Source organism: Trypanosoma grayi (assembly GCF_000691245.1).
Source record: "Trypanosoma grayi strain ANR4 Tgr_55_V1, whole genome shotgun sequence".
Taxonomy (NCBI): domain Eukaryota; phylum Euglenozoa; class Kinetoplastea; order Trypanosomatida; family Trypanosomatidae; genus Trypanosoma; species Trypanosoma grayi.
Window position 1 is genome coordinate 18,700 of NW_008825674.1, and position 21,366 is coordinate 40,065.

Below are 21,366 nucleotides of genomic sequence, written 5' to 3' on the forward strand. Positions count from 1 at the left end.
TAATTTTTATTTATGTATGTGTGGTCGAGGTAGAAAATGTAAGTGGGGAAAAAACAGGATTACGAAAGTTATATCAGGCCGCTGACACAACGCATTGCGAATCGGTGAGTAATAAGGAATGAACGCACGATAAAAGAGAAAGGTCAAGACAAAAAAAAAACAGAACAAGGACAAAGAAAAAGAAACAGGTAGCCACGATACATTGTACGCAAGAAGTTCACCGCGGTTCCAACAACACAAAACAACAACAAAAACAAATTAAGAATGGGGCCGAACTAGAATAAGCGCTGGATCAGCGGGCACTAAAAATTTGCAGGAGCACGAATGCCAAGCGAGAGATCATAATGAAATTTCTCGTTAGGGTCTGAAAGGACCTCATGCGCATGGTTAATGAGCTTGAAGCGCTCCAGTGCCGCCTGCTGGGTTTTTGGTGTCTCCTTAACCACCCTGTCTGGGTGATACTTCAAGGTCAACCTCTTGAACTGCGCTCGAACCTCCTCCACACCGGCCCCGCGCCGAAGCTCAAGTATGTCGTACAGTGTTGTGGTCGACGACGCCGTTGTTGTTGTTGTTGTTGTTGGTCGTGGTGGTGCTGTTCGCTCTGTCGTATGTGAAGCATAGCTCCAGAACTTTGGGACTTCACTACCCAGAGGCCTTGGCTCATTCACAAACTCACTATTTCTCATGAAGGCATCATACCAACGTGGCCGGCTTTTCCGCGGCCCCTGTTTCCCACGCGGTGAGCGTGGTGGTTCAGGCCGTGGCGCAAACTGATCCTCATCTCCACGGAGTATGTGGCGTAACGCAGGGCTCAGGCGGACAGCAGTGCGACGATCCATTGCCGCCAGTGCACGCTCACCCACCTTATCATGCGCCTCCGCCCGAAGCACGTAGGCCCGTGCAGAGCTTGGGTCCCTCTCGATTGCAGCAGTGCAGTCACTGATGGTACGGAGGTGCTCACCAAGATGGGCATAGGCCTCTGCTCTCAAACAGTGTAGAGAACTACACATTAATCGGTTTGACTTGTCCAGGTTTAGTCCATTATGGATCAGAGGAATTGCCTCACTGTACCGCTGTTGCCCGAACAATGTTGCTACTCGTGAAAGAATCTCCTCTAGGGAAACAAGGTAATGGCCTAGCAGAAGAGCAGGGCCAAATCCGGGACTAATGGTCAAACATGTTTGTATGAGAGCCGCGGCGAGAGCCAAAAACTGGCTACCACAGTAAGCATTGGCCTGCGCTAAGAGAACACAAGCCTGCAGATAATGCTCTTCTACACAGCGCCACGCTGCTACCTCTTCTGGAGACATTTCTGTATTGGATGATAAGGGCCTCGCGATTGTAGGCACATAAGAAAGAAGACGTAGTCGTGCTGTGGTAGGGTTTACATGGAGAAGGACTCTTGCTTCCAATACAACTAAAGGGGAGCCATCGACCAGAGGTTTGGCAGCATCCTTCACACGAAGGGTCTCCTCCCATTTCTTCTGTTCAACAGAAGAGCGAAACCGTCGTAGGGCAGGTATCGCCTCGCATTCCGCCCTCCACTTGATATTGTACGGATCATCCAGCGTAGGTGCCATCTCACGAAGTGCATGATCGTACCATTCACGTGCCTCCTCGTACCGCTCACGAAAAAGCAGCGAGCGGCAGAGAAGCGTCACTAGATCAGGGTCCAGCTGCAGACACTTCTGGCAATCTTCGATGCACTCGTCATATAGAAAGAGGTGCCAACTGCACAACGCACGCTTACAACACGCTAGTTTAGATTGAGAGTTCTGTCTAAGAGCCCGACTAAAACAGACATATGCCCCAGCATAATCCTTCGCATTCAGCAGGCGGATGCCGCGTTCCTCGTTCTCTGTAGATGGCCTTCCAATAACTGGACATCTGCCTTGCAGCAGACGCAGCAGACGTTGTCGCTCAATTGCCTCATCGGCTACAATGGGTCTCCGGCAAGCCCCCTCTTCTTCATCTGCCTGCCGCAGGGCCAGAGCCCAGTCCCTTGGCACTACCGGCGGTGCGGCGGTGGAAGAAGCCAACTGTCTGCCTCCCTCTTTTTGCGCCGTGGGGCGGTACGTGTACTCCCACGTCATTGAGCTGCGTCGATCTAAACGCGTTCTACCTATGGTGTTTCTGCCCTGTGGCCTGGATGTCAGTTTGCTGAACCGATTCACTTCGCCTGCCCGCGGCTGGCTCACACCTTTCTCCACTTTTGGCAGAAAAAAAGGCCGACTAATCGGCATCGTACGTGTGAATTCCTTTTCTCGGGCATATTGGCCCATCGCACAGATGCAAACGCACAGCACCGCCACTAAACGCCGTGGGGCGCGCGAAAAGCAAGGCCAACCTTTGTCGAGGAGGCCGCCTATGCGACTCAGAGCGCACAGTACCTGACTCACCTACTATTTGCTGTACAGCGGCCAACGTGCACGAAAAAAAAAGGAAAAAAAGAAATCACAAGACAAGACATACCTCTTTTTTTTTGTATCAATTTAACTTGCAGTTGTTGTGCAAACGATGCAGTGGGTCGATACTCCCACACATCATCAGCACCTTTTTTTCCCCCCTTCAGAGGCGCACCTCTCTTCCTCTTTTCTTTACGAGTGCTCCATCGGCGTTCTCACGTTTCCTCGCGACATCCCTCAGAAGGGAGGCAGCGCCACACACCACAGCCATACAACGCTCCCCGCCGCGGTGTGGGCGCCACATCCACTTTTGTTGCTGCTGGGACATCTCGGTCCAGTAAAAGACAACGTGAAAATCAAAAAAAAACCGCAGAACATGTTTCCTCCTCAATTATTTGCGTGCGCGTTTGGCGGCGCGTTGCGCACCAAATCCCTTGCCATCTCCCCTGTCATCCAGGGCGTTGGACACCGCCTGCCCCGCCTTCACCAACGCCGGGCTGGTCTGCAGGGCGTCCGGCAGCTGAAAGAACACAATGGTGGAGCCGCGAACAAACACGCTCTTTTGCTCCACTATACGCCCCGACTTCATCGTCTTCTTCGCAGATGTGAGCAGTACGTTCATGTTATCCTGGACCTCACTCAGAGTGCCCGTGTAGAGCTCGCCATTAGATACCTCCAGTGAAACTGTCGTGCCGATGGCGTCGAACAGCACCTTCAGCGGAATACTAGACGCGCTCATTCTCTAATAAAACACGAACAAACAGAAGCACCACACGCTACTCTCCGCTTAAGCCCTAACCGGAAAAATAATATATATATGTAGAGAGAGGAGAACAGAAGAGCATCATGGTGGCCGAAAACACACATCAACGCGCTGAACAATGATTCACCACATTATCGTTAAATAGGTTTGGATTTCACTCCGCCACTGACATAATGATTTGAGGCCCCATTCCATCCTACCACGCCAGATCCGCTCGTTCACCCCACTTTCTTTTTTCTTTTTCTTTTTCGTTTGCAGATGCCACTCCGTATTCTAGGTACTTAAAATACCTGTCCCGAAGCACCTGTACTGTTGTCACGCTCGTGAGTGTCAAGAATCTGGTAGGCCATGGAGGCCAAAAAAGCCCCACCGAGAGGAGCGACCCAATATATCCAAAACATAATGAGTGGCTTACAATTTCCGCCAATGCAACCAACCAGCTGTGTGCCTGTGGCTACAGCAGGATTAAAAGCGCCTCCGGTGAAGCCACCGACAGCAAAGGAAGCGGAGAGAACTGTCATGCCGATCGCAAAGCCGTAGAACTCATTACTCCGCTGCCTGGAATAGTTTACATGCAGCACCACCGAGGTCAATGCAAAGGTGTACACCATTTCACACAGGATGGCCTGCCAGACACTCACCAGCTCCACGTCTGTTGACGGAACGGGAATATCAAGCCCAACAATCGCAGAGCCGTACAGTGATGCCGTAAACGCCGCCACAATCTGCGTTCCCATGTAAAATACTAGTTGCTTAAAGGGAATCTTACCGTTGATGAACGTGGCAAAGGAAATTGCCGGATTGAAATGAGCCCCGCTGATGTAACCGAAGGAAAATGACATTGCCGCGAGCATGAATCCAATCGGCAGCGGAGCAAGAGATCCAACACCAAGTGAGGCCAACGGGATCGTGAGCACAAAAAGAAACGTTCCAATGAACTCAGCGATGCACTGGCTAGCTAATGGAGAGAACGTCATGTTGTTTCTGTGTGCGTGTGCCTGTGTGTATTCGACCGCCCCGATCCTTGTTATGCCCTCCTTTCGTTCTGTTCCGGTGCAAAGCCCTCAACACGCTTGCAGGTGTTCTAGAAACTTCTCAACGAGAGCGACAGAGAAACAGAGAGAGAGAGAGAGAGAAAAAAAAAAGGCGTGAGGGAGGAGAAGAGCAACAATAAAGCGGAGATAGATAGAGAGAGAAACAGAGGGAGAAAAAAAGTATCAGAGAGAAGATCGGCGAAACTCCACAACTCAAGAAAGGACCCACGCAAGGGCGCGTGAGTGTGTGTGTGTGTGTGTGTGTGTGNATCGGCGAAACTCCACAACTCAAGAAAGGACCCACGCAAGGGCGCGTGAGTGTGTGTGTGTGTGTGTGTGTGTGTGTGCGTGCTCCAACAACAAGGTGAAGAGTGTACGCCTACTCCTCGCGCTGTATCACTGCGTCGCCGCCTCTGCCCCCGGCGCCCCAGAAGCGCCATCCTCATCCTCATCGTCGTCGTCGTCGTCTTGCGTGCAGCACACCAGCGCAATTGTGCGCCAGTCGCTCTCGTACAAGTCGGGGCCTTCCGACGCCACCAACGTGCGCAGCATCTCCGGGAACTCCTGCTGCACGCACCCCGCCCAGAACGCCCTCGACACGTCGGGGACACACAGCCACATCTGCCACGACCTGCACACCACCTCCGCGACGCTGAGAATGTACTCCACTGGAAGGAACGACAGAATCTCCATCACAATGGGGCACTGCTGATGCCAAGGCTTATAAAATTCCATTCGGTCCACACACGCCGATGGAGGTGCACCGTGCATGGCAACTCGTGGCATCTCCCCCTCTGAGAGAAGCGCCGCTAACGTCTCCGAAAACCGCGTGATCATTGTCTCCTCCGTGACATCAAGGTCATGGAGCTCCTTAGCGGTGAGACGCGTCGCCATTGGGAGGTCAACATCGTCCATCACGCTGCTGATGGAACGACACGCATCCTTCGCTTGTCGCTGGGTTTGCAACAGCACGTTGCTGGCTCCCTCCAGCGCCTCCACGACGTCCGGCGTGAAGAGATCTTGATGGGCGGCGACCAGGTCCGCACGGGCGGGTGACTGCACCCTCAAGTAGCGCGCCAGCAGAGCGGCAACTTCCATGCGGGTCTTCACACCTTCACCACAGGACATAAGTGAGGAAGCCAAGGAGTGAGGGGCANCGAATGACAGCCGCACCCAGAAGAGGCAGCTGCAGCAAAACCACAGTGTGATACAGACACGACATCACGGAGAACACGAAAGCCGAATAAATCAGGCAGCAACTTCACTCTATACACCCATTGAAAATATAAACAAAAAACAGAGAGTGGAAGCGAGAAAGGAGAAACCAATGAATGCGCTGCGAGATGAAGTTACTCAGACGCAGCTGCTGCAAGCTTGACTGCCTCAAAACTTTCGATGAGATCATGAAGTGCATTACTGAATGCAAAGTGATGTTCACCGATTCCACTGTTGCTATTTCTACTGTATTCGTTGTGCTGTGAGACTGCAATATTTCCTTCTGCATTAATCCCTTCTAGTGTCGCAGAGAGCTTCTTGTTTTCATCGCATACCTTCCTGTATCTTGTACGGGTCTCGTGGAGTTTTTGTTGCAGCTCCGCCACCCCATGCCTCTCCCGCAGCATGCGTTCTACCTCCGGGTGCCTGTCATCGCTGGGTGCCTTCGGAGTGGCAGCAGGCTCCACTGCTGTCGCCGTCCCTTGTCTCATTATTACCGTTTGCTGGTTTTGGTTCAGAATAGCCTCCAACTTCTTCTCTGTCGCTTCTACATCCAACTTCAGTTGCGTCTTTCGCTGTTTCGCCGCAGCAGCAAGGTGGTGAAGCCGCTTCTCACGCTGTACCGCCTCCTCCATCTGGCGATCCACCTGCTGTATCGCGAGCACCGCCTCTGCGTTCGCCTCCACTTTTGCGCGCAGCTTGTTGTCCAGAGAGGCAAGTCGCTGTGCCTTCTTTTCCACGGTACGTCGCGACTCGCGCGCCTCTAACTTCATCTCCGCAACAAGTGTCTCCCAGTTAAACGGGCCCATGGGTGCATGCGGCAACGGTGGACGGCCCTCCACGTCCTTCTTTTGTGCAGACCCAGCAGTAGCACCTGCCGTGGCAACGCCGTGCCGTTCCGGCCCCCGCACCGACGCCATGCAGAGCTGGAGTGAGAGGCTCCTCAACCGAGTCCTTCACGCCCCGTGGCACCACTGGAGAGGGAGAATCAAGAGGGAAAATAAACATTTAAAATAAAAAGGGGCATGAAGCCACAACAGCACGAATGTGCAATAGCGATGCAAGAATGGATAAAAGCACCAGACAATCAAAGGCACTAGCGCTCACTCCCCCCACCCCCACTTCCCCTCGGTGAGGTGCAAGAAAGAAAAAGAGATGCCGTACAATCGAGATGACGGAGAGACTACTTGGCCTTTGGCCACGGACGAGTTCCTTTTTTTGCTAGTCTGCTCCTTGTCGTACCATCATCAGTGAGCAAAACACCTCAGTCACTCTGCCCCATTGCAGGTGCGTGTGGACGCCCAGAGCGCAGGGAGATCACCTCCCCTAATACACGCAAACAGCGAGTGCTGTGCGCTCCTCGTCCACAAGGAAGAAGCCCCATCTAAAACTCACAGAATTTTGGCAACTGACGGTGGCGCAGCAACGAGCTGACAACACACCACGCAGTAGACGGGCCTTCCACCGCCTTTCCTCTCCCCCCCCCCACTCCCTGCACGTCGATAGATGTGTCATACTCCCATCAGGGAAACTGAGTGGGGCACGGAAGGGCATCATCTTCAGTTTGCAGGCAGCAGCAGGCATAGTCGTGTTCTGCGGCGCAACAGCGCATCACGCCTCTTTAAGCCGCATTATTCTACAAGATGGGAAATGAAAAGAATAAAGAGGGCACAAGTACTTTTCGCGTCGTCAGCTGGATGCACTAACAAAAACAAAACAAAAAAACTTTGCCGTTCCAATATTGGTTTCTTTCAAGTAAACTTAACAGCAGAAATAAGTAGGCAGAATAGGAGGGGATAGGGAGGAACGGGCACACCCTCCCGGTTCTTTTTTCTCACTTCTCAAATCGCATTGAATAACCTCCCGTGCCTGGGTCCTTGTCGAACTTAAAGTTGTCAGTGGAGAGCCCGAAATAGTTGAGGAAGCGATTGCCCAGGTTCTTCAAGTCACCTAACATCTTCTGCATCTCCTCATCCACCTTCGCTTTAGCTTCCACCTTGTGAGCTCGGCCAGCGGCATCCAACGTGCCACCCAGCTTCTCATACTCCTCGTAGTCCCCGTACGCGTTGGACCATTTTCCCAGCACGTAATAGCACTCCGCCCGACGCACATACGCCTTTGTGTACTGCCTGTTATGCCGTATTGCCTCCGTGAGGTTATCCACGGCATCCTCGTGCATCTCCAACTTCGACAGGCACAATCCGGTATTGCAGTACACTTGTGAAGTGAGCGTGTAGTCCACATCATCGTCGGTCTCCTGAACCTCGGCGCTCTCATCGCCCATCTTTTCGCCGTCAGTCGCTGGAGTGGGCGTCGTCGTCTCTACGGCTGCACCCGTTGCCGTGTCACGCTTGGCATCCTTTCTCTTCGGCACAGGCTTGATGGGCGCCACCTTCAGCGCCTCTCGGTACAACTTGAGCGCCTCTGCCACCTCACCACTGGTGAAGAGCTCGTTGCCGTCCTTCTTCAGCCTCTCACACAGCACTACGTCAACAGCCCGCTCAGCCTCCGATGATACCTCAACGGCTGGGGGGGACACCCCCTCGCTGTCCAAAGGCAATTCCTCCACAACGGACATGATAGCACTTCCAATTATTGGGAGTGACTGTGAACAGAAAGCAAAAGGGAACAATCAAACTGGATCAAGTTGCCAAAAAAAAGAATGATATAAAAGAATAAAATTCCCGCGTGCATGTCACCTTGACTAGCAAGGTCACAAGCACTCAACCAAACAAGCAAGCGGTCTGCACACAATTGTGTGTGTGTGTGTGAGAGAGCGAGAAAGAGAAAGAGGATCCGAACACAGAAAACATGCTCGAGAAACGGAGACAGTCTCCTGTAAGTAGTCAGACAAAAAAATTTGCAAGCACCACTGCCTTCAGGTGGTACTTATGATTGACGTGGCGTCCAGCGCAGTACATCACACGAGTACCCAGTGGCACGCGTTGATCGTTCATCAAGATGCATGTATTCCTGTCAAAATTTGTCTGAAGACCACTCATCCTAGTGTTGGTTTGGCGCCTAGAGAGCAGGCAGACCCAATAAATATTACCGGGCTTCACACGATGTCGGCTCACCTCGCCCCGACCGGATTTGAAGCGCTGTACCGAAACGCGGTGCGCCACTGCAGGAAACACGCGGCAATGTGCGAAACGCTCCGCCGTGGCCTTCGATATAAGCCGCACGTGCTTGCAGTTGGTGTTGTCGACGCAGTGTAGCTTAACCTGATCGCTGAATGGGACACCCGTGCCATATCCCTCGGCACCTGTGCCCCAACGGGAGCGGTACGACGCCTTGCGCCGGATGATGAGGTTGTGACGGAACCACGACTTGTTCACCGGCTTCCCTGCCGGCAGTTTCGCCGCTGCGTCAGTCGTCGTCGCCGCTGCCTTCGCAGGCCCCAAGCAGACAGCCCACCGCCGCAGCATCGCACACTTCAGTGTGAACCCATGAGGACCAACAAGAAAAAATAAAGGAAAAGGGGAAAGAGCGACAAGTACATATAGATTGTTAAAGTAGGACCACATATAGATGGACATCAAGGGAAATCGCAAACAAACAGAAAAGCGGGGCAAATGTGATTTTGAACTGTTTCGCTACGACTTGAGTGTGTCGACGTCCTTCCGCCCCCTGAAAATGAGATTCTTCGGCTCACTCGACACAGTGTGCTGGTTGCGCTCAAATTCCCTGCGCAGCTCCGCACGCAGCGCCATAAGCTTCGCGACGGAATCTTCCACATTGCCGCCGACCTCCTTACGCAGCTCCTCCTTCGCTCTCTGGAAATCCAGCATCGCCCGGTGCTCCCACGACGCCGAGAGAGGTGCCTCCTCTTCAGACTGTGTCGCCGGGACGACATTGCCGAAGACGTAGTCTTTGTGGCGCATGTACGGATACGGGTCAATACCCTTCTGCAGGCATAGACGCACACGTTCCTCCTCCTTGATCCACCGTGTGTCATTCATGAGGTATGGCTTCAGCACCGGGTAGAGGATCAGCGGAAAAACGGCAATGCCGGAGGAGACGAACATAACCACAACCCAAGGCGACTCCTGGGCAATGCGGTGACCAAGACGGCGGAGCGGGTCCGCGGCGATTGCGATTACCGTATTGCACCCGTCGCAGAAACGGCGCATCACGTCCACTGTGTACGTCGTGCACCGCATCTTAAGACGCACAAAAGCAAGAGACATCCTTCGTGCCGTCGCCACCTTCTACCTTGTGTGTGTGAGTGTGAGTGTGTGTGATCCAACACACCACCTTCCCGTGGGGCTGTTGTGATTCCTCTCTCACTCCACTGCCAACAACGCACGTGTTCCCCACCCCAGACCAAACACTAAAAAAAAAATCAGCCTTCACAAGAAAAAAAAACATCAAAGCAAAACAAAAGAAATGTTCAAGATGAATCGAGAAAGCTTCCTTTCTCCGCGTGTGAATGGCACAACAAAAAAAAAACTGCTCCACACAGACACACATATGCACAGTCGTCAGCCTTGCCACCAACATTTAAAAAAAATACCTCAACAGTCTCCCGAGTAGCAGTCCCTCCTCCGGCGCCAGAGTTCCTGTGGCCCACGGCTGCAATTCGTACTGCAGTATCACCTCCTCAGACGCGGTGAGTGCCCGCTCCAAGACCACCAAGGCAAAAAAGTGCTCCTCCAACAGACGATGGAGTTCCTTTTCACCGTCAATACCCCTTGGCTCAGACTCCTGGATGAACCATGCACGATACCAGGCAGGCAATTCTTCTACAGCAAACGCCACTTCCACTGCAGCGTTCCGCTTCCTCTCAACACCATCGTGTCCATTAATAAGGTCAATAAAAGGCAGAATACCCAACTCTATGGGGTCTTCAATGGCGTTGGTCCAGCACGCCGGCAAATGTTGGGCCCTCGACAAGACAACATTAACTGCTCCACGAAAATAGGTCGGGGAGGGTGATACGTTCCGTTCAGAAAGCATATCATAGACAGCCTTCACCTCTCGTTCTATGCCACTTCGGGCATCCATCAAGTATGGCAATAGCGCTGCGTGGTGAAGCCGACACAGACGCTCGCACTCCTCTTCCATTGTCTTGAACGCCTCGGGGCCAGGCAGTACGTTCAGCCATCCCCACCAAGGCGAGACACTGCGCTGGTGTTCAATAGCGAGACGCCACGCCAGTGTGGCCCACTGCACTGTTGCACAGCCCAGTAGCCGCGACACCACGCCGCCGTCCAGCGCCTCAAGTCTCGACGCCTCCATGCACTGCAGAAACCGCATATTCGCCCCCAGACGCTCCAGCGTGGTAGCTGCACACGCACGACGAGAGGGAACCACCAGCAACGGTGTTCCTGCGTCGCAAGAATCCTTCACGAACACACCGTAGCCCACGGATGCGTCACGCTTTTCAATCAACACCGTATCATGAAGCCCGAGGCGTTTGAGGATGGCATACGTCGCAGTATACTCTGCGAACTTAGCGCTCCTTTGGCCTCGCATCATTCATGGCTTAAACACCTTGCTTCGCTCATCGCAGACAAGTTCATACAACCCAAGAGAGGAGAAACCGAAGAAAGCTTGAGACTAACATAAAGGTGCCAAGCACCCGCCCAGAAAACAAAAAAACAAAAAATTACAAAACACCAAAAAAAAATAAAAAAACGGACTGAAAAGAAGATAGCATTCTCTTCTAAGATCATCACAAGTGATGGAAGAAAAGTAAAGGGGAAAAAAAAACCTCCATTCAGTCCGCGGCAGTGGAAGCACCTCTGTTCTCACGCTTGAGAGACGCAATGAGTTCCAGCACGGAACGCTCCGCCACCACATTGCCAACAGAGTTCAGCACACTGCAGTAGTCTGTCAAGGTGTTCAGCACAACTTCGCCCAAACGCAACGCATCAGATGGATCTTCGTCCTTCGAGAGCGACGGCGTCAACTTCTGAAGGTGTTCCCTTGAGGAAAAGGTAGGAACCTCTAGAAGGGCTATTGCAAGCAAACCTGCAACGTCAGTTAGGTGCACCGACTCAGAAAGCAACACCAGCGCTTCACAGGGCGAGCCAAGTGAGAAAAGCAAGCGTGCCGCATCCATCATTTCCCCTCGCTTGGCACAGTAAGAGCACCACCTATAAAGGAGATCCCGCTGCTTTTCAGACGACATGGAAGCCATCTTCGCCAATGTAACGGCCTCGTTCCATTTACCACAGGATTGGAGTGTCAGACAAGCATCGTAGTGGTCTCCGGAGAGTATGAACTTTTCCACTGCGTCATCCAAATCCCCTCTCGCTAAGAACATAGCAGCAGCACGTTTGGTCGTGAGGGCAAGCAGGGCCTGTGATGGCGAATCATGGGCGGCGGTTGAGGCGGCTATAGTAACGGCGAGATTTGCCAATTGAGGGAATTGATCACTTTCATAATTGGCATCCATCAAAACATCAACAGCCTTTTGAGGTTCTTGAAGTCTCAACAACTCTCGTGCTACTGTCAAACGGCATTTCGAGTTATTCAAGTTTTGGCCTTTAGTAGCCTCAAGGGCGGCTATACGATACTCATTGAAGCACGTGCGGTTTCTGCGAATCACCTCCGAAACTGCAACTGCCTCTGAGAGGCGGTCACTGCAGATGTAGGACAAAGGAGGTTCCAGCTCACGTCCCACTTCCCTTCGTTCGGTTAATTGCAGCTGATCATTTGAGCCGGGTAAAGGCTGCCAGAGAGCTTTGCTCACACAGAACTGGGTCCAGAAGCGTTGTTTCTCCTGCTGGCCAAAGAACCGCGCCACCCACAACGCAACCTCCTCCGTGCATCGCTGGGAAACTGCCCGCTGCAACGGTTCCCGGATATGCCTTGGTATCATAGTCTCTTTGTAAAGGTCAAGCTCTCGTGCCAGTGTTGAAATATCATCTGATATAGTTTGGCCAAATGGGCCTCGGCACGGCCTCCTGTTTGGGTCAACATTTTTCACCAAGTAGCTTGGCGAGTTGGTGGACTCAGAGAAGTTTGAATCAAGCGGGGTACACTTCATCTGGGTCTCCAGTGACGTCTGAATGTAAGTTCGATGAGCTGGTAGGAAAAAGGCGCTGCTCTGGATCGGTCGGCGGGGAGACTTCGAGGACACACTGCTGTTGACCGAAATAAGGAACTTGTCAACAACAGCGATGGAACCAGTAGTGGTTAGAACAATAAGCATATCTCCCATCCATGTCAAGGCTTTCACACTCATGTTTATCTGTGTTGCTTTGGAGTAGCTCAGTCGCTCCCGACTGGACACGTTCCATACACCAAATGACTCATCAGCGAAAACAACTGCAATCCAGACCTGCAATTGACTCGCGTCTGCACTACTATTAGTCTTGACTCCATCTGCCTTTGAAACGGCAATACTTATAGCACGGCTGTTTAGAGGAATGTTCTTCAAAGGAATCGCGTGAAAATCCAACGCTTCATTCTTGACGATAGAAGGTATCCCTGAACCATCAATCATTGCCAACGACTCGGCAGTCGACACGCAGAAAACTCCATTGGCGGAGCCACTAGGAAGAAGAGGAGCCACATCGCGGTTTTGTACTACTCGATCTTTGTAGACCGTCCAAAAGCTCATTGTACTGTCTGCAAATACAATAGCAAGTAGCTGCGGTGTACCCTGAACTCCCCTAAGGCATGACAAGAACGTTTGTGGCGCCCATGAAACACCCGACACACCCATACCCTCAAAGGAGTAAATGAGACCACTCCCTTCCACACTCCACACCTCAAACGTGCCATCAAGATAAGCTAACAGTAAAAATGCTCCTGTAGCATTTAGGGTAATACCCTTCATGCGAGTAGCATCGGGGTGTGTAGGTTTCCTAAGCACACACAATACAACACCGCTGCGACAGTCAAAAAGAGTGACTTGGTGGTAATGACGGAACTGCACACACTTGTTGGTGACCACCCATACAGACTCTCCCCACCTGTGGGGAATCAGCAGTATGATTCGCGTTCCACCAGAGTGAACAATATTCACCCGTCTAAGTGTCGTACAGTGTTTTACATCAGTCAGCACCAAGTGGCCACTTTCCAACGCACAGCACACCGTATTGTCCCCCACCAAGCAGAGACCAGTAGGTTTGACAAGGGAAAAAGAAAGATATCCCTCGAGTAACCAACGCCGGGACTCTACTGCAAACCTCCACCGAGCCACGGAACCATCAGTGAAGATAACTGCAAAGAAGTTTGCCGCCATCGTCGATTGGACTACATTTGCCACAGTCTTTGACGCGATCCTCGCACCCCTTACATCGGCAGCCACACTTGTAATCTTATCCGTTCGAGACACGTACCAGGCGCACAATCTTTGGTCCGTGCCAAATGAATACAAGAGTGGAAGCTGGAGTGAACTCTCAGCCAGGGTGCCAGGTGAGGATGGAAAGATACGCCTAAATTCTACATCACCTTTCGTATGCCAGAGCACTTGTTCGTTAAGAAGCAGACTCGTTTTCCAGTCATACGCCCCGACTGAATTTCGTGTTGCGAAGTACAGCAACTCCTCTTGAGACTCACTAAAGACAGCATCAAACACTGTTTCATAACCGTCTTCACTATCATAGATAAGATCCTTTGCCCATGAACCACTGTAGTTTCTTTTGGCCCCAATCTCCAAGGAGCCTAGTACACGGATACGATCGACGAATACAATGCAGGACGTCTGAGACGTGCTTAGTTTCGAGGTACACAAACGTAAAGGGACAAGGGATCCTGATACCTCTGACCGAAGTGGCAGTTGAACATCTTGAAGCGGCTCTTTATCCGCGAGGTGTGAGTCATAGACAAATCCTGTGCAATCTCTCGTCACTACCAACAAATGCTGTCTTGTTAAGAGCAGTAGCGCATGTACAGGCTGTGAATTAGGCACCTGAATGCTATACAAGATGTCACCTTCAGCCACATCCCAAATCGCAACATTCCCCCCAGCATCTCCCGTAATGAGAAACAACCCGTGCTGCAAATACGACGCTGGCGGTGGCTTCCATTGGACACAGGTCACCCGTACGCCATGGCCGTGCAAGGTCTGCACCAGTTGCATGCTGTTCATATCGACTACAAAAACATCGCCGGATTCGTCACAATAGGAGCTGCAGGCAAGGAGGTCCTGGCACCCGTACTGTGCTGCCTGATATGGCCACTTCTTCATCTCCTCTATAGGGGCTGGCCCGGCACCCGGTGAGGCCGGTTTACCGGGAATGATTTTTGCACTCAACGTGGCGGACACACAACTCATTCCGCCTTTTTTTATCGCCCAATATTAGAGAGGACGGCAAGAACAAAAAAGGAACCATTTGATACGCGATAGAGTGAAGGAAAAAATGTGCAACATCCTCAGACGTTGAGGACAAAAAAAAAAAAAACAAAAAAAAAGGATAGAAATTAAAAAGACGATCATCACATAAATAGATTAAAGATGAACCATTCCGTCATAAAAAAAAAAGAATTTCGTTTTCTTTTTTTCCGCATATTTGAAGAAACCTCGGTATGGCTTTTGTCGTCACCACAACATGCTCATTCCCACACAGTTTCATTAATCACTCCATGCTTGTGTGTGTGTGTGGATGTGGGTGAGTTAAAAGAGGAGTGGAGTTGCTTTACATCCTTTTTTTTTAAACCCTATTCATGGATACCAAACTAAAAAGCCCATTGATATGCTATACCCCCTATTTTTCTTTTCCTCACACGTTTGAGCGCTTAATGAAATTGTAGTGAGACGGCCGCACGAGCGCCTCCACGACGCGGTCAACAAATAACGGCAGTTCACCTGCCCTCGACGGCGTGTCTGTAATAAGTTCAGCATACCACTTCAGTTTCGGCTCCGTTCCACTCCCACGAAGGGTCATGGTGACACCGTTGTCAAAGTAGAATGTCACCATAGGGCTCGAAGCCGATACTGGCAACTTCGCCTTCTTGTCAGGCATTCGTGTGTCCAGTCCTGTCGCCAAATCGCGAATGTGAAGAATACGAGCACCTGCCACTTCAGTCGGATATGCCCCATTGTTCATAGTTGCAATCGCCTTAAACATTTCCTTTACAAGGCTGGGANCCTGCCACTTCAGTCGGATATGCCCCATTGTTCATAGTTGCAATCGCCTTAAACATTTCCTTTACAAGGCTGGGATCCTTGGCAATCACATACGAATTGCAAGTGAAATGGAAGCCATACATCTGGAACACCTCAATAAGCTTTTCTGAGAGTCGCTTTCCGTGTTCTTCCTTCATGATGTAGGAAATCATGTCGGCCACAATGGCAGCAGCTGTCACACCGTCCTTGTCGAAGACGCGTGTTCCGCACATGTATCCGATAGCCTCTTCAAACGCCATAAGAACACGCGCTGATGATGTTTTCTGAATATTTTCCGCCAAGCTTCCCATCCATTTGAATCCTGTGAGTGTTTCCTCAAAATGCATTCCCTCCTTTTGGGAAATGGAACGAAGAATCATAGAGCTTACTGTGCTTGAAATGAGGTAGCAGTTATCCAACGTCTCTCCACAACGGCGAGCGTGGAAGACAATCCACCAGCCCAGCAATGCGCCAATTTCATTGCCATTGAAGACGCGCCAGCTGCCGTCTTTTTGTTTTTCGGCAACAGCGAGTCGGTCAGCATCTGGATCGTTGGCCAGAATGTAAAGAGAGTCCGTTGCAGCTGCTGTCTCCATCGCGAGGGTAAGAGTTCCGGCACCCTCCTCTGGATTGGGGAATACCACTGTGCTGAATTCCGGGTCTGGGTCCGCCTGCGCCTTGACCACATGGATGCAGTTACGTGGAACACCTGCAGTCTCCAGCGCCTTAACAGTGAAGGGGCACCCAACACCGTGCATTGCAGTGTATGTGAGGTTAACGGGGTAGCCAGAGGCCAGCGGTTTGTATTCAGCTTCAAGCGTGGCAAAATACTGAGTCCAAATCTCATCAAATGGATCAATAGCGCCTGGTGCAGTCTCCCATGAGGATTCGAGTGGGGCTAGATTTTCCATAATGGCCTTGGAGATGTTTTTATCGTGAGGTGAAACAATTTGCGCCCCGTTACTCCAGTACACCTTGTAGCCATTGTCCTCCTTGGGATTGTGGCTCGCCGTTACCATCACACCAGCCAAGCAACCGTAGTGACGAATGGAAAAAGGCACAAAGGGGGTAGGCACCACCTGACGAAAGAGACACGTGCGAATTCCAGCGTTTAGGAACACATTTGCAGAGTATCGCGCAAAATCTTTGCTGCCATGACGACCATCGAAGCCAATCACCACACCCTTTGAAGAGAGCTCCTCTGCTGCAAAGGACGACTTCAGGTACGCACACAGGCCTTGTGCAGTTTGGATGATGGTAAGGGAATTCATCTGACTGAATCCAGCTCCCATCCTTCCGCGGATGCCGGCAGTACCAAATTCCATACGAGTGCAAAGAAGCTGTTGTAACTTCTCGGTATTTTGATCGCGCCAGAGCTCCTCAATTGTCTTCCGCGTTGCGGAATCACGATCCCATGACAACCATTGTTTAACAAGCGTCTCGAGTGACATTTTAACAATAAGTCTTGTGCCCTCTTTAATGTTGGCGTTTATTGTGTGTGTATAAACTAATTATCGATTCAAGAAGAACAAACCCCAAGGAAACAAATATGATCAATATTCTGCGTTTCGCTTCCCCTACCCTTTTGGATTTGTCATAACAAACCAGAGGTTTTTTTTCACCATAACAATTCAACGAGAGACTGGTTCAGACAGCCTCTGATAGAGACCGACTGGGTCTGAAGAGAGACCCAGTAAAAAGGTTTGCCGCGACCCGGGATCGAACCAGGGACCTTCAGATCTTCAGTCTGACGCTCTCCCAACTGAGCTATCGCGGCTACGGCATCAACAGAAGTGTTGTGGGCACTCTTCCACCACCCACCCACACCCCAACAACAAAACGGCAAAAAAAATTACCTCGCCTCTTTTCCCCGCCGCCGCCGCAGCGGCGGCAGCAGCAGTCGATCCAGCAGCAGAGCGACAGAGGGCACACCTTCAGCGAGAGCCACCGCACCACACAGCGCTGTCGCGGCCGCAAGTTGTACCTCTTCCGGTGGGTTTCTGTTAATATTATTACTGCTGCTCTCGTCATCCCCTTCCTTACTTAGTCGGTCCACCGCAAACATGGCCTTGTCGTACAACACAAGATCCTCCACGCCAAGCGCCCGTGGGATGTCGGCAATCTCCCTCGTCTGCAAAAATTCCATCCTGCCGTGCGCCGTTGCAACTTCCTTCAGCAGGCGCAATGTCGACGACCCCGTCAATGTTAACTCAATAGGCATCGCTACCGCAGCGCGGGCGATACGCGAACGGACATAACTAGGGTGAATAAGCGCACAAAGAAATAAGTCATTGTTGAGAAACTTCTCCTGCGGAACTACACCTTCAAGTGACGTCTGCAGGCGCGTGCTCGAAGTCTGCACCCACTTTTCTGGAAGGTGAAGATTAGCGTCATGGGAACGAATTCGGTGCAGCGCGCTCCAGGTACTCTTGTTACAACTCAACACGGTTGCCCGCGATACTGTCTCCCCTGCACTTTCTCTCAAAAGTTGGAGGTAGTGCTGTCGGTTCCTCGCAGCGGCAGCATTGAAACCACGGTTAGTCATCCACACAAAGAATAAGGCACCCTCCAAAACTTCCAAAAAAAAAAAACCTCCGAGGTGTGAGTACTAATAGTAATAGGCGTCAGCCCTTGTGACTTGTTATGTAAAAATAATGAAAACAGCATGAACAACAAAAACAGAATAAGTTTTTTTTTGGATAAGGGGGGGGAACACACATGAGAACCGCAATTTGATTTATTTCAGAATAAACTACACCCAAGAGGAAATTTTCTTCTGCCCCCCAAAAATGCACACAGGTCAGCGCAACTTCGAACGCGAGGAAGCCTCACAGCTGCTTTCTCACCCAACATGTTTTGATTTCTGCAAAACCAACACGCCACCAACAATCTCAAGACCGCGCCGTCGCCCTGGAGAAGAGGCTTTCCCTAGTAAAACAACTTGCGGTGTAGAATAGAATCGCCCTCCTCCTCCATATCGGCGCGTGTTACCCATAATGAGGCAAACGAGGAACTGTCAGCCGCCAGCGAAGCACCAGTCCATGCGCCATCCACTGCTTCCGATACGTTAAAAGCACCTTCCTTCTCGTAGCGGAAATAAGACGAATCCCTTTGTTGCACCTCCTTTAGCAGCCGCTCACGAAGGCCAGGCGTCTGGGAGGTCCCGCCACATAAAACGTGCGGAACTGCCTGCTGTTGCCATTCAGGATCAAGGCAGCGTTTACATGTCACAAGGAGATCAGGCAATGATTTCCCTGCTCCAGATGAAGGCGCAAACAGCAACTCATATGGCTCCGTTCGTGCGTTCGCTCCCACAGTAACCAAACTCCCGTCGGGGGCACGCAAAACCAGTGGCTCTTCCTCCTCTTTCCGAGGAAGCGTAGATCTCCCGGGACGCACACGGCATATCATCCGTTTGACATCGTTGACAACGTCTTTCAAGGCCCATTCCCGAATAGAAGGCAGATGGTAGCGTTCCACGCTTTCCAACGACTCTAGTTCCCTCTTGTCTAGCATCTCCATGAGACGGCACGTGACGGCGCTTCCAGCCACTTCACTTGATGTCATCGTGCCTCTTAGCGCGTAGCCGTCTAGCACCGCAGTCGTTGTGGCGTGGTTGTGGCCAATGTCTAACACAACAGCGGAAGCCTTACCTGAAGCTAATGTCCTTGCGACACTCGGACGGAGGCAGTACAACGCAGACGTAAATCCCGACTCCAATATGACGCGAAACAAGGTTTGCATCACATTGAACTGTTCATGCCAAATCTCAGGGACCACCAACATGAGAGGATCATCCTCCGAGCACCCCAGCTCCTTCCCCATGATATGTGCCAAGTGCTCCATGTGGTGATCCATCTGATGTTCCAGGGAGCGAAGCGTCCAAATTGTCTGAATGCTGTCTGTTCCCACAGACTCGGCTGCCATCAGTATTGACGGGAAACATGTCTCCGTCGGCACCTCAGCACAACGGATGGAGGGGGTTTGCCTGGTGCATTTGGTGTCTCCAACGTAACCCGCACGTATGTTCCATCCCACTTCCACCACTGCCATCAAACTCCTCTTTGCTTGGTTTGTGTCAATTATTATTAAAGCATAAGAACAGACCGTCAGACGCATCCCATAGTCAAGCAAGCGGCCCACGACAACACAGATATTAACTCTAGTTACTGCCAATACTACTACTACTACTACTAGTAGCAGCAGCAGCAATATTATCATCACCAGAAGCAGCAAGACGCATTCGCCAGCTAAAAGGCATACAACTACACAGTACAGTTTNAAAAAAAAAATCAAAAACATGTAAGGTGAATCCCATGTGTCGCATGAGTGAATGTCTGGGTCTTTGTGTCTTCCTAAGACACCCCCCATCATCTCCCATTCGTCCACACACGCCCGTCCCAGTCCACTCATAGACGGAAACGGCGGAGTGATGCAAAAAGGCCCGTGTCATGAATTCTCTGCGCAAATTCCTCCGCTGCAAGTCTCGTTCGCGTGCGAAAAATGCGTTGTCCCTTTTCCTCTGGCGCCTCCGCCTCCTCCACTGCAAGCGCCTCTCCAATGCGGCGCACCAGCGCCTCCTCCACTGCAGTCTCAAACGTCACGAACACCTCCCATGTTGTTTTTGGGCGCTGCGGCATCGGCGCCACGTCAAGCACAGGGGGCGACGGCTTGGTCTGAGTCGCCAATGCTAGGGGCGCAACAGACTCGGCGTGTGAGGAAGAAGAGGCCCCTCCGCTGGCTGAGGACGACGGCGTCACCAATGTGGGTGTCCCGTGCTCATGCTTCATGTAGCAGCGGTGCAAGACTGCCTCATCGTCGCGCATAAACACCAGGCAACGCCTACACTGCATACAGGGAACATGGTAGCGGGAATCATCGCGCAGCTCCTTGGCACAGTGAGTGCAGAGATCCATACCACACACGTCACAATGGTAAAAGTACAGCGTCTCCTTCTTGACTGTCTTCGCCCTGGGCCTTTTCCCACCCCGACCCTTCGTTTTTGGTACCTCCTTCACCTCCCGCAGCTCCTCTAACCAGTCAGTATAGCCACAGAAGTCGCAACTAACACCGTCAACGGGCCCATATTGCGCTCTCTCCTTGATGCGTAACTCATGGCCGTTCCAGCAGCGCCAGCCCTCCTTTACTGGATCATACAGTGCGCTGCCACACTGCAGCAGATACGCTGTGTTTTGTACGGTATTCTGTTCTTGGTGCTCTATCTGCTGCACTACATCTTTATTTTCCACACCGCGGTTGCCTTGAATAGCAGGGTCTTGGTTCTTACTCGGCCGCGGGCGATGCAGCTGGGCCGTCATCTGTAATATCTCCCGCTGCGGCGAGAGGCTGCGCGACGACATCTCGATAAACCGTGAGATGTTTACCGGTGCAGAAAGGTATTTGGAGTTCATTTGTCGTTGATGGTGTTGTTGTTTTTTTGTGCTTTCTTCCTTCTATGCTGCTTTTCAGATTCGGTCGTCAAAAACACACACACACGCGCTCTCCTCTCTCTCTCTCTCTCTCTCTTTGTGGACTCCTTGATAACGCCTGAATTATCTTTCTCCCTCCACCCCGTCCCGGGCACGCACGCGCTATGTGTGCAACGTGGTAGCCTACACACTACTGCTGCAAACTCAAAGAAGAGAAGAAAATAAAGAGACCTTTTACACAGCTACAACGCAATCGAGTCTCTCTCTGTTTTTTTTTCTTTTTTTGGTAAAATGCAGGCATTGTTTTTTTTTTTTTTGCCTTGCTGTTTGCTATGCAGAAAACAGACACTTTGACTGATATACACAATTATAAGGGCGTCAGAATGCGTTTAGAAAACGCAGAGAGAGAAAGAGAGAGACACGCATACGTATATGCGTATGCAAGTGCCTCCAA

General features: G+C 51.4%; 15 protein-coding genes and 1 non-coding gene across 16 annotated transcripts; all 16 read right to left on the minus strand.

Annotated features, from left to right (window-relative positions):
* Positions 1–302: 302 nt before the first annotated feature.
* On the minus strand, positions 303–2,093 carry DQ04_00551050 (putative TPR-repeat-containing chaperone protein DNAJ,putative; the record flags this gene model as incomplete). Its single annotated transcript, XM_009309232.1, has 1 exon — positions 303–2,093. One exon carries the CDS (start codon positions 2,091–2,093, stop codon positions 303–305), a length of 1,791 nt encoding a protein of 596 aa, XP_009307507.1.
* A 703-nt stretch (positions 2,094–2,796) lies between these two features.
* On the minus strand, positions 2,797–3,144 carry DQ04_00551060 (small nuclear ribonucleoprotein SmD3; the record flags this gene model as incomplete). The annotated part of the gene is made up of 1 exon (XM_009309233.1): positions 2,797–3,144. The coding sequence occupies one exon, from the start codon at positions 3,142–3,144 to the stop codon at positions 2,797–2,799; it is 348 nt and encodes a 115-aa protein (XP_009307508.1).
* A 305-nt stretch (positions 3,145–3,449) lies between these two features.
* On the minus strand, positions 3,450–4,145 carry DQ04_00551070 (Aquaporin 2; the record flags this gene model as incomplete). Its single annotated transcript, XM_009309234.1, has 1 exon — positions 3,450–4,145. One exon carries the CDS (start codon positions 4,143–4,145, stop codon positions 3,450–3,452), a length of 696 nt encoding a protein of 231 aa, XP_009307509.1.
* A 453-nt stretch (positions 4,146–4,598) lies between these two features.
* On the minus strand, positions 4,599–5,300 carry DQ04_00551080 (hypothetical protein; the record flags this gene model as incomplete). The annotated part of the gene is made up of 1 exon (XM_009309235.1): positions 4,599–5,300. One exon carries the CDS (start codon positions 5,298–5,300, stop codon positions 4,599–4,601), a length of 702 nt encoding a protein of 233 aa, XP_009307510.1.
* Positions 5,301–5,551: 251 nt separating this feature from the next.
* Positions 5,552–6,337, minus strand: DQ04_00551090 (hypothetical protein; the record flags this gene model as incomplete). Its single annotated transcript, XM_009309236.1, has 1 exon — positions 5,552–6,337. One exon carries the CDS (start codon positions 6,335–6,337, stop codon positions 5,552–5,554), a length of 786 nt encoding a protein of 261 aa, XP_009307511.1.
* A 914-nt stretch (positions 6,338–7,251) lies between these two features.
* Positions 7,252–7,995, minus strand: DQ04_00551100 (TPR protein; the record flags this gene model as incomplete). Its single annotated transcript, XM_009309237.1, has 1 exon — positions 7,252–7,995. The coding sequence occupies one exon, from the start codon at positions 7,993–7,995 to the stop codon at positions 7,252–7,254; it is 744 nt and encodes a 247-aa protein (XP_009307512.1).
* Positions 7,996–8,263: 268 nt separating this feature from the next.
* Positions 8,264–8,845, minus strand: DQ04_00551110 (putative 50S ribosomal protein L14; the record flags this gene model as incomplete). The annotated part of the gene is made up of 1 exon (XM_009309238.1): positions 8,264–8,845. The coding sequence occupies one exon, from the start codon at positions 8,843–8,845 to the stop codon at positions 8,264–8,266; it is 582 nt and encodes a 193-aa protein (XP_009307513.1).
* A 168-nt stretch (positions 8,846–9,013) lies between these two features.
* DQ04_00551120 (hypothetical protein) lies at positions 9,014–9,580 on the minus strand (the record flags this gene model as incomplete). Its single annotated transcript, XM_009309239.1, has 1 exon — positions 9,014–9,580. The coding sequence occupies one exon, from the start codon at positions 9,578–9,580 to the stop codon at positions 9,014–9,016; it is 567 nt and encodes a 188-aa protein (XP_009307514.1).
* Positions 9,581–9,920: 340 nt separating this feature from the next.
* Positions 9,921–10,898, minus strand: DQ04_00551130 (hypothetical protein; the record flags this gene model as incomplete). Its single annotated transcript, XM_009309240.1, has 1 exon — positions 9,921–10,898. The coding sequence occupies one exon, from the start codon at positions 10,896–10,898 to the stop codon at positions 9,921–9,923; it is 978 nt and encodes a 325-aa protein (XP_009307515.1).
* A 241-nt stretch (positions 10,899–11,139) lies between these two features.
* Positions 11,140–14,652, minus strand: DQ04_00551140 (putative WD repeat-containing protein 11; the record flags this gene model as incomplete). Its single annotated transcript, XM_009309241.1, has 1 exon — positions 11,140–14,652. One exon carries the CDS (start codon positions 14,650–14,652, stop codon positions 11,140–11,142), a length of 3,513 nt encoding a protein of 1,170 aa, XP_009307516.1.
* Positions 14,653–15,097: 445 nt separating this feature from the next.
* DQ04_00551150 (phosphomannomutase-like protein) lies at positions 15,098–15,340 on the minus strand (the record flags this gene model as incomplete). Its single annotated transcript, XM_009309242.1, has 1 exon — positions 15,098–15,340. One exon carries the CDS (start codon positions 15,338–15,340, stop codon positions 15,098–15,100), a length of 243 nt encoding a protein of 80 aa, XP_009307517.1.
* Positions 15,341–15,437: 97 nt separating this feature from the next.
* Positions 15,438–16,934, minus strand: DQ04_00551160 (phosphomannomutase-like protein; the record flags this gene model as incomplete). Its single annotated transcript, XM_009309243.1, has 1 exon — positions 15,438–16,934. The coding sequence occupies one exon, from the start codon at positions 16,932–16,934 to the stop codon at positions 15,438–15,440; it is 1,497 nt and encodes a 498-aa protein (XP_009307518.1).
* Positions 16,935–17,187: 253 nt separating this feature from the next.
* On the minus strand, positions 17,188–17,260 carry DQ04_tRNA042 (the record flags this gene model as incomplete). Its single annotated transcript has 1 exon — positions 17,188–17,260. It is a non-coding gene; the product is annotated as a tRNA-Phe (tRNA).
* A 75-nt stretch (positions 17,261–17,335) lies between these two features.
* Positions 17,336–18,028, minus strand: DQ04_00551170 (hypothetical protein; the record flags this gene model as incomplete). Its single annotated transcript, XM_009309244.1, has 1 exon — positions 17,336–18,028. The coding sequence occupies one exon, from the start codon at positions 18,026–18,028 to the stop codon at positions 17,336–17,338; it is 693 nt and encodes a 230-aa protein (XP_009307519.1).
* Positions 18,029–18,411: 383 nt separating this feature from the next.
* On the minus strand, positions 18,412–19,536 carry DQ04_00551180 (putative actin; the record flags this gene model as incomplete). The annotated part of the gene is made up of 1 exon (XM_009309245.1): positions 18,412–19,536. The coding sequence occupies one exon, from the start codon at positions 19,534–19,536 to the stop codon at positions 18,412–18,414; it is 1,125 nt and encodes a 374-aa protein (XP_009307520.1).
* A 356-nt stretch (positions 19,537–19,892) lies between these two features.
* DQ04_00551190 (hypothetical protein) lies at positions 19,893–20,894 on the minus strand (the record flags this gene model as incomplete). The annotated part of the gene is made up of 1 exon (XM_009309246.1): positions 19,893–20,894. The coding sequence occupies one exon, from the start codon at positions 20,892–20,894 to the stop codon at positions 19,893–19,895; it is 1,002 nt and encodes a 333-aa protein (XP_009307521.1).
* Positions 20,895–21,366: the final 472 nt, after the last annotated feature.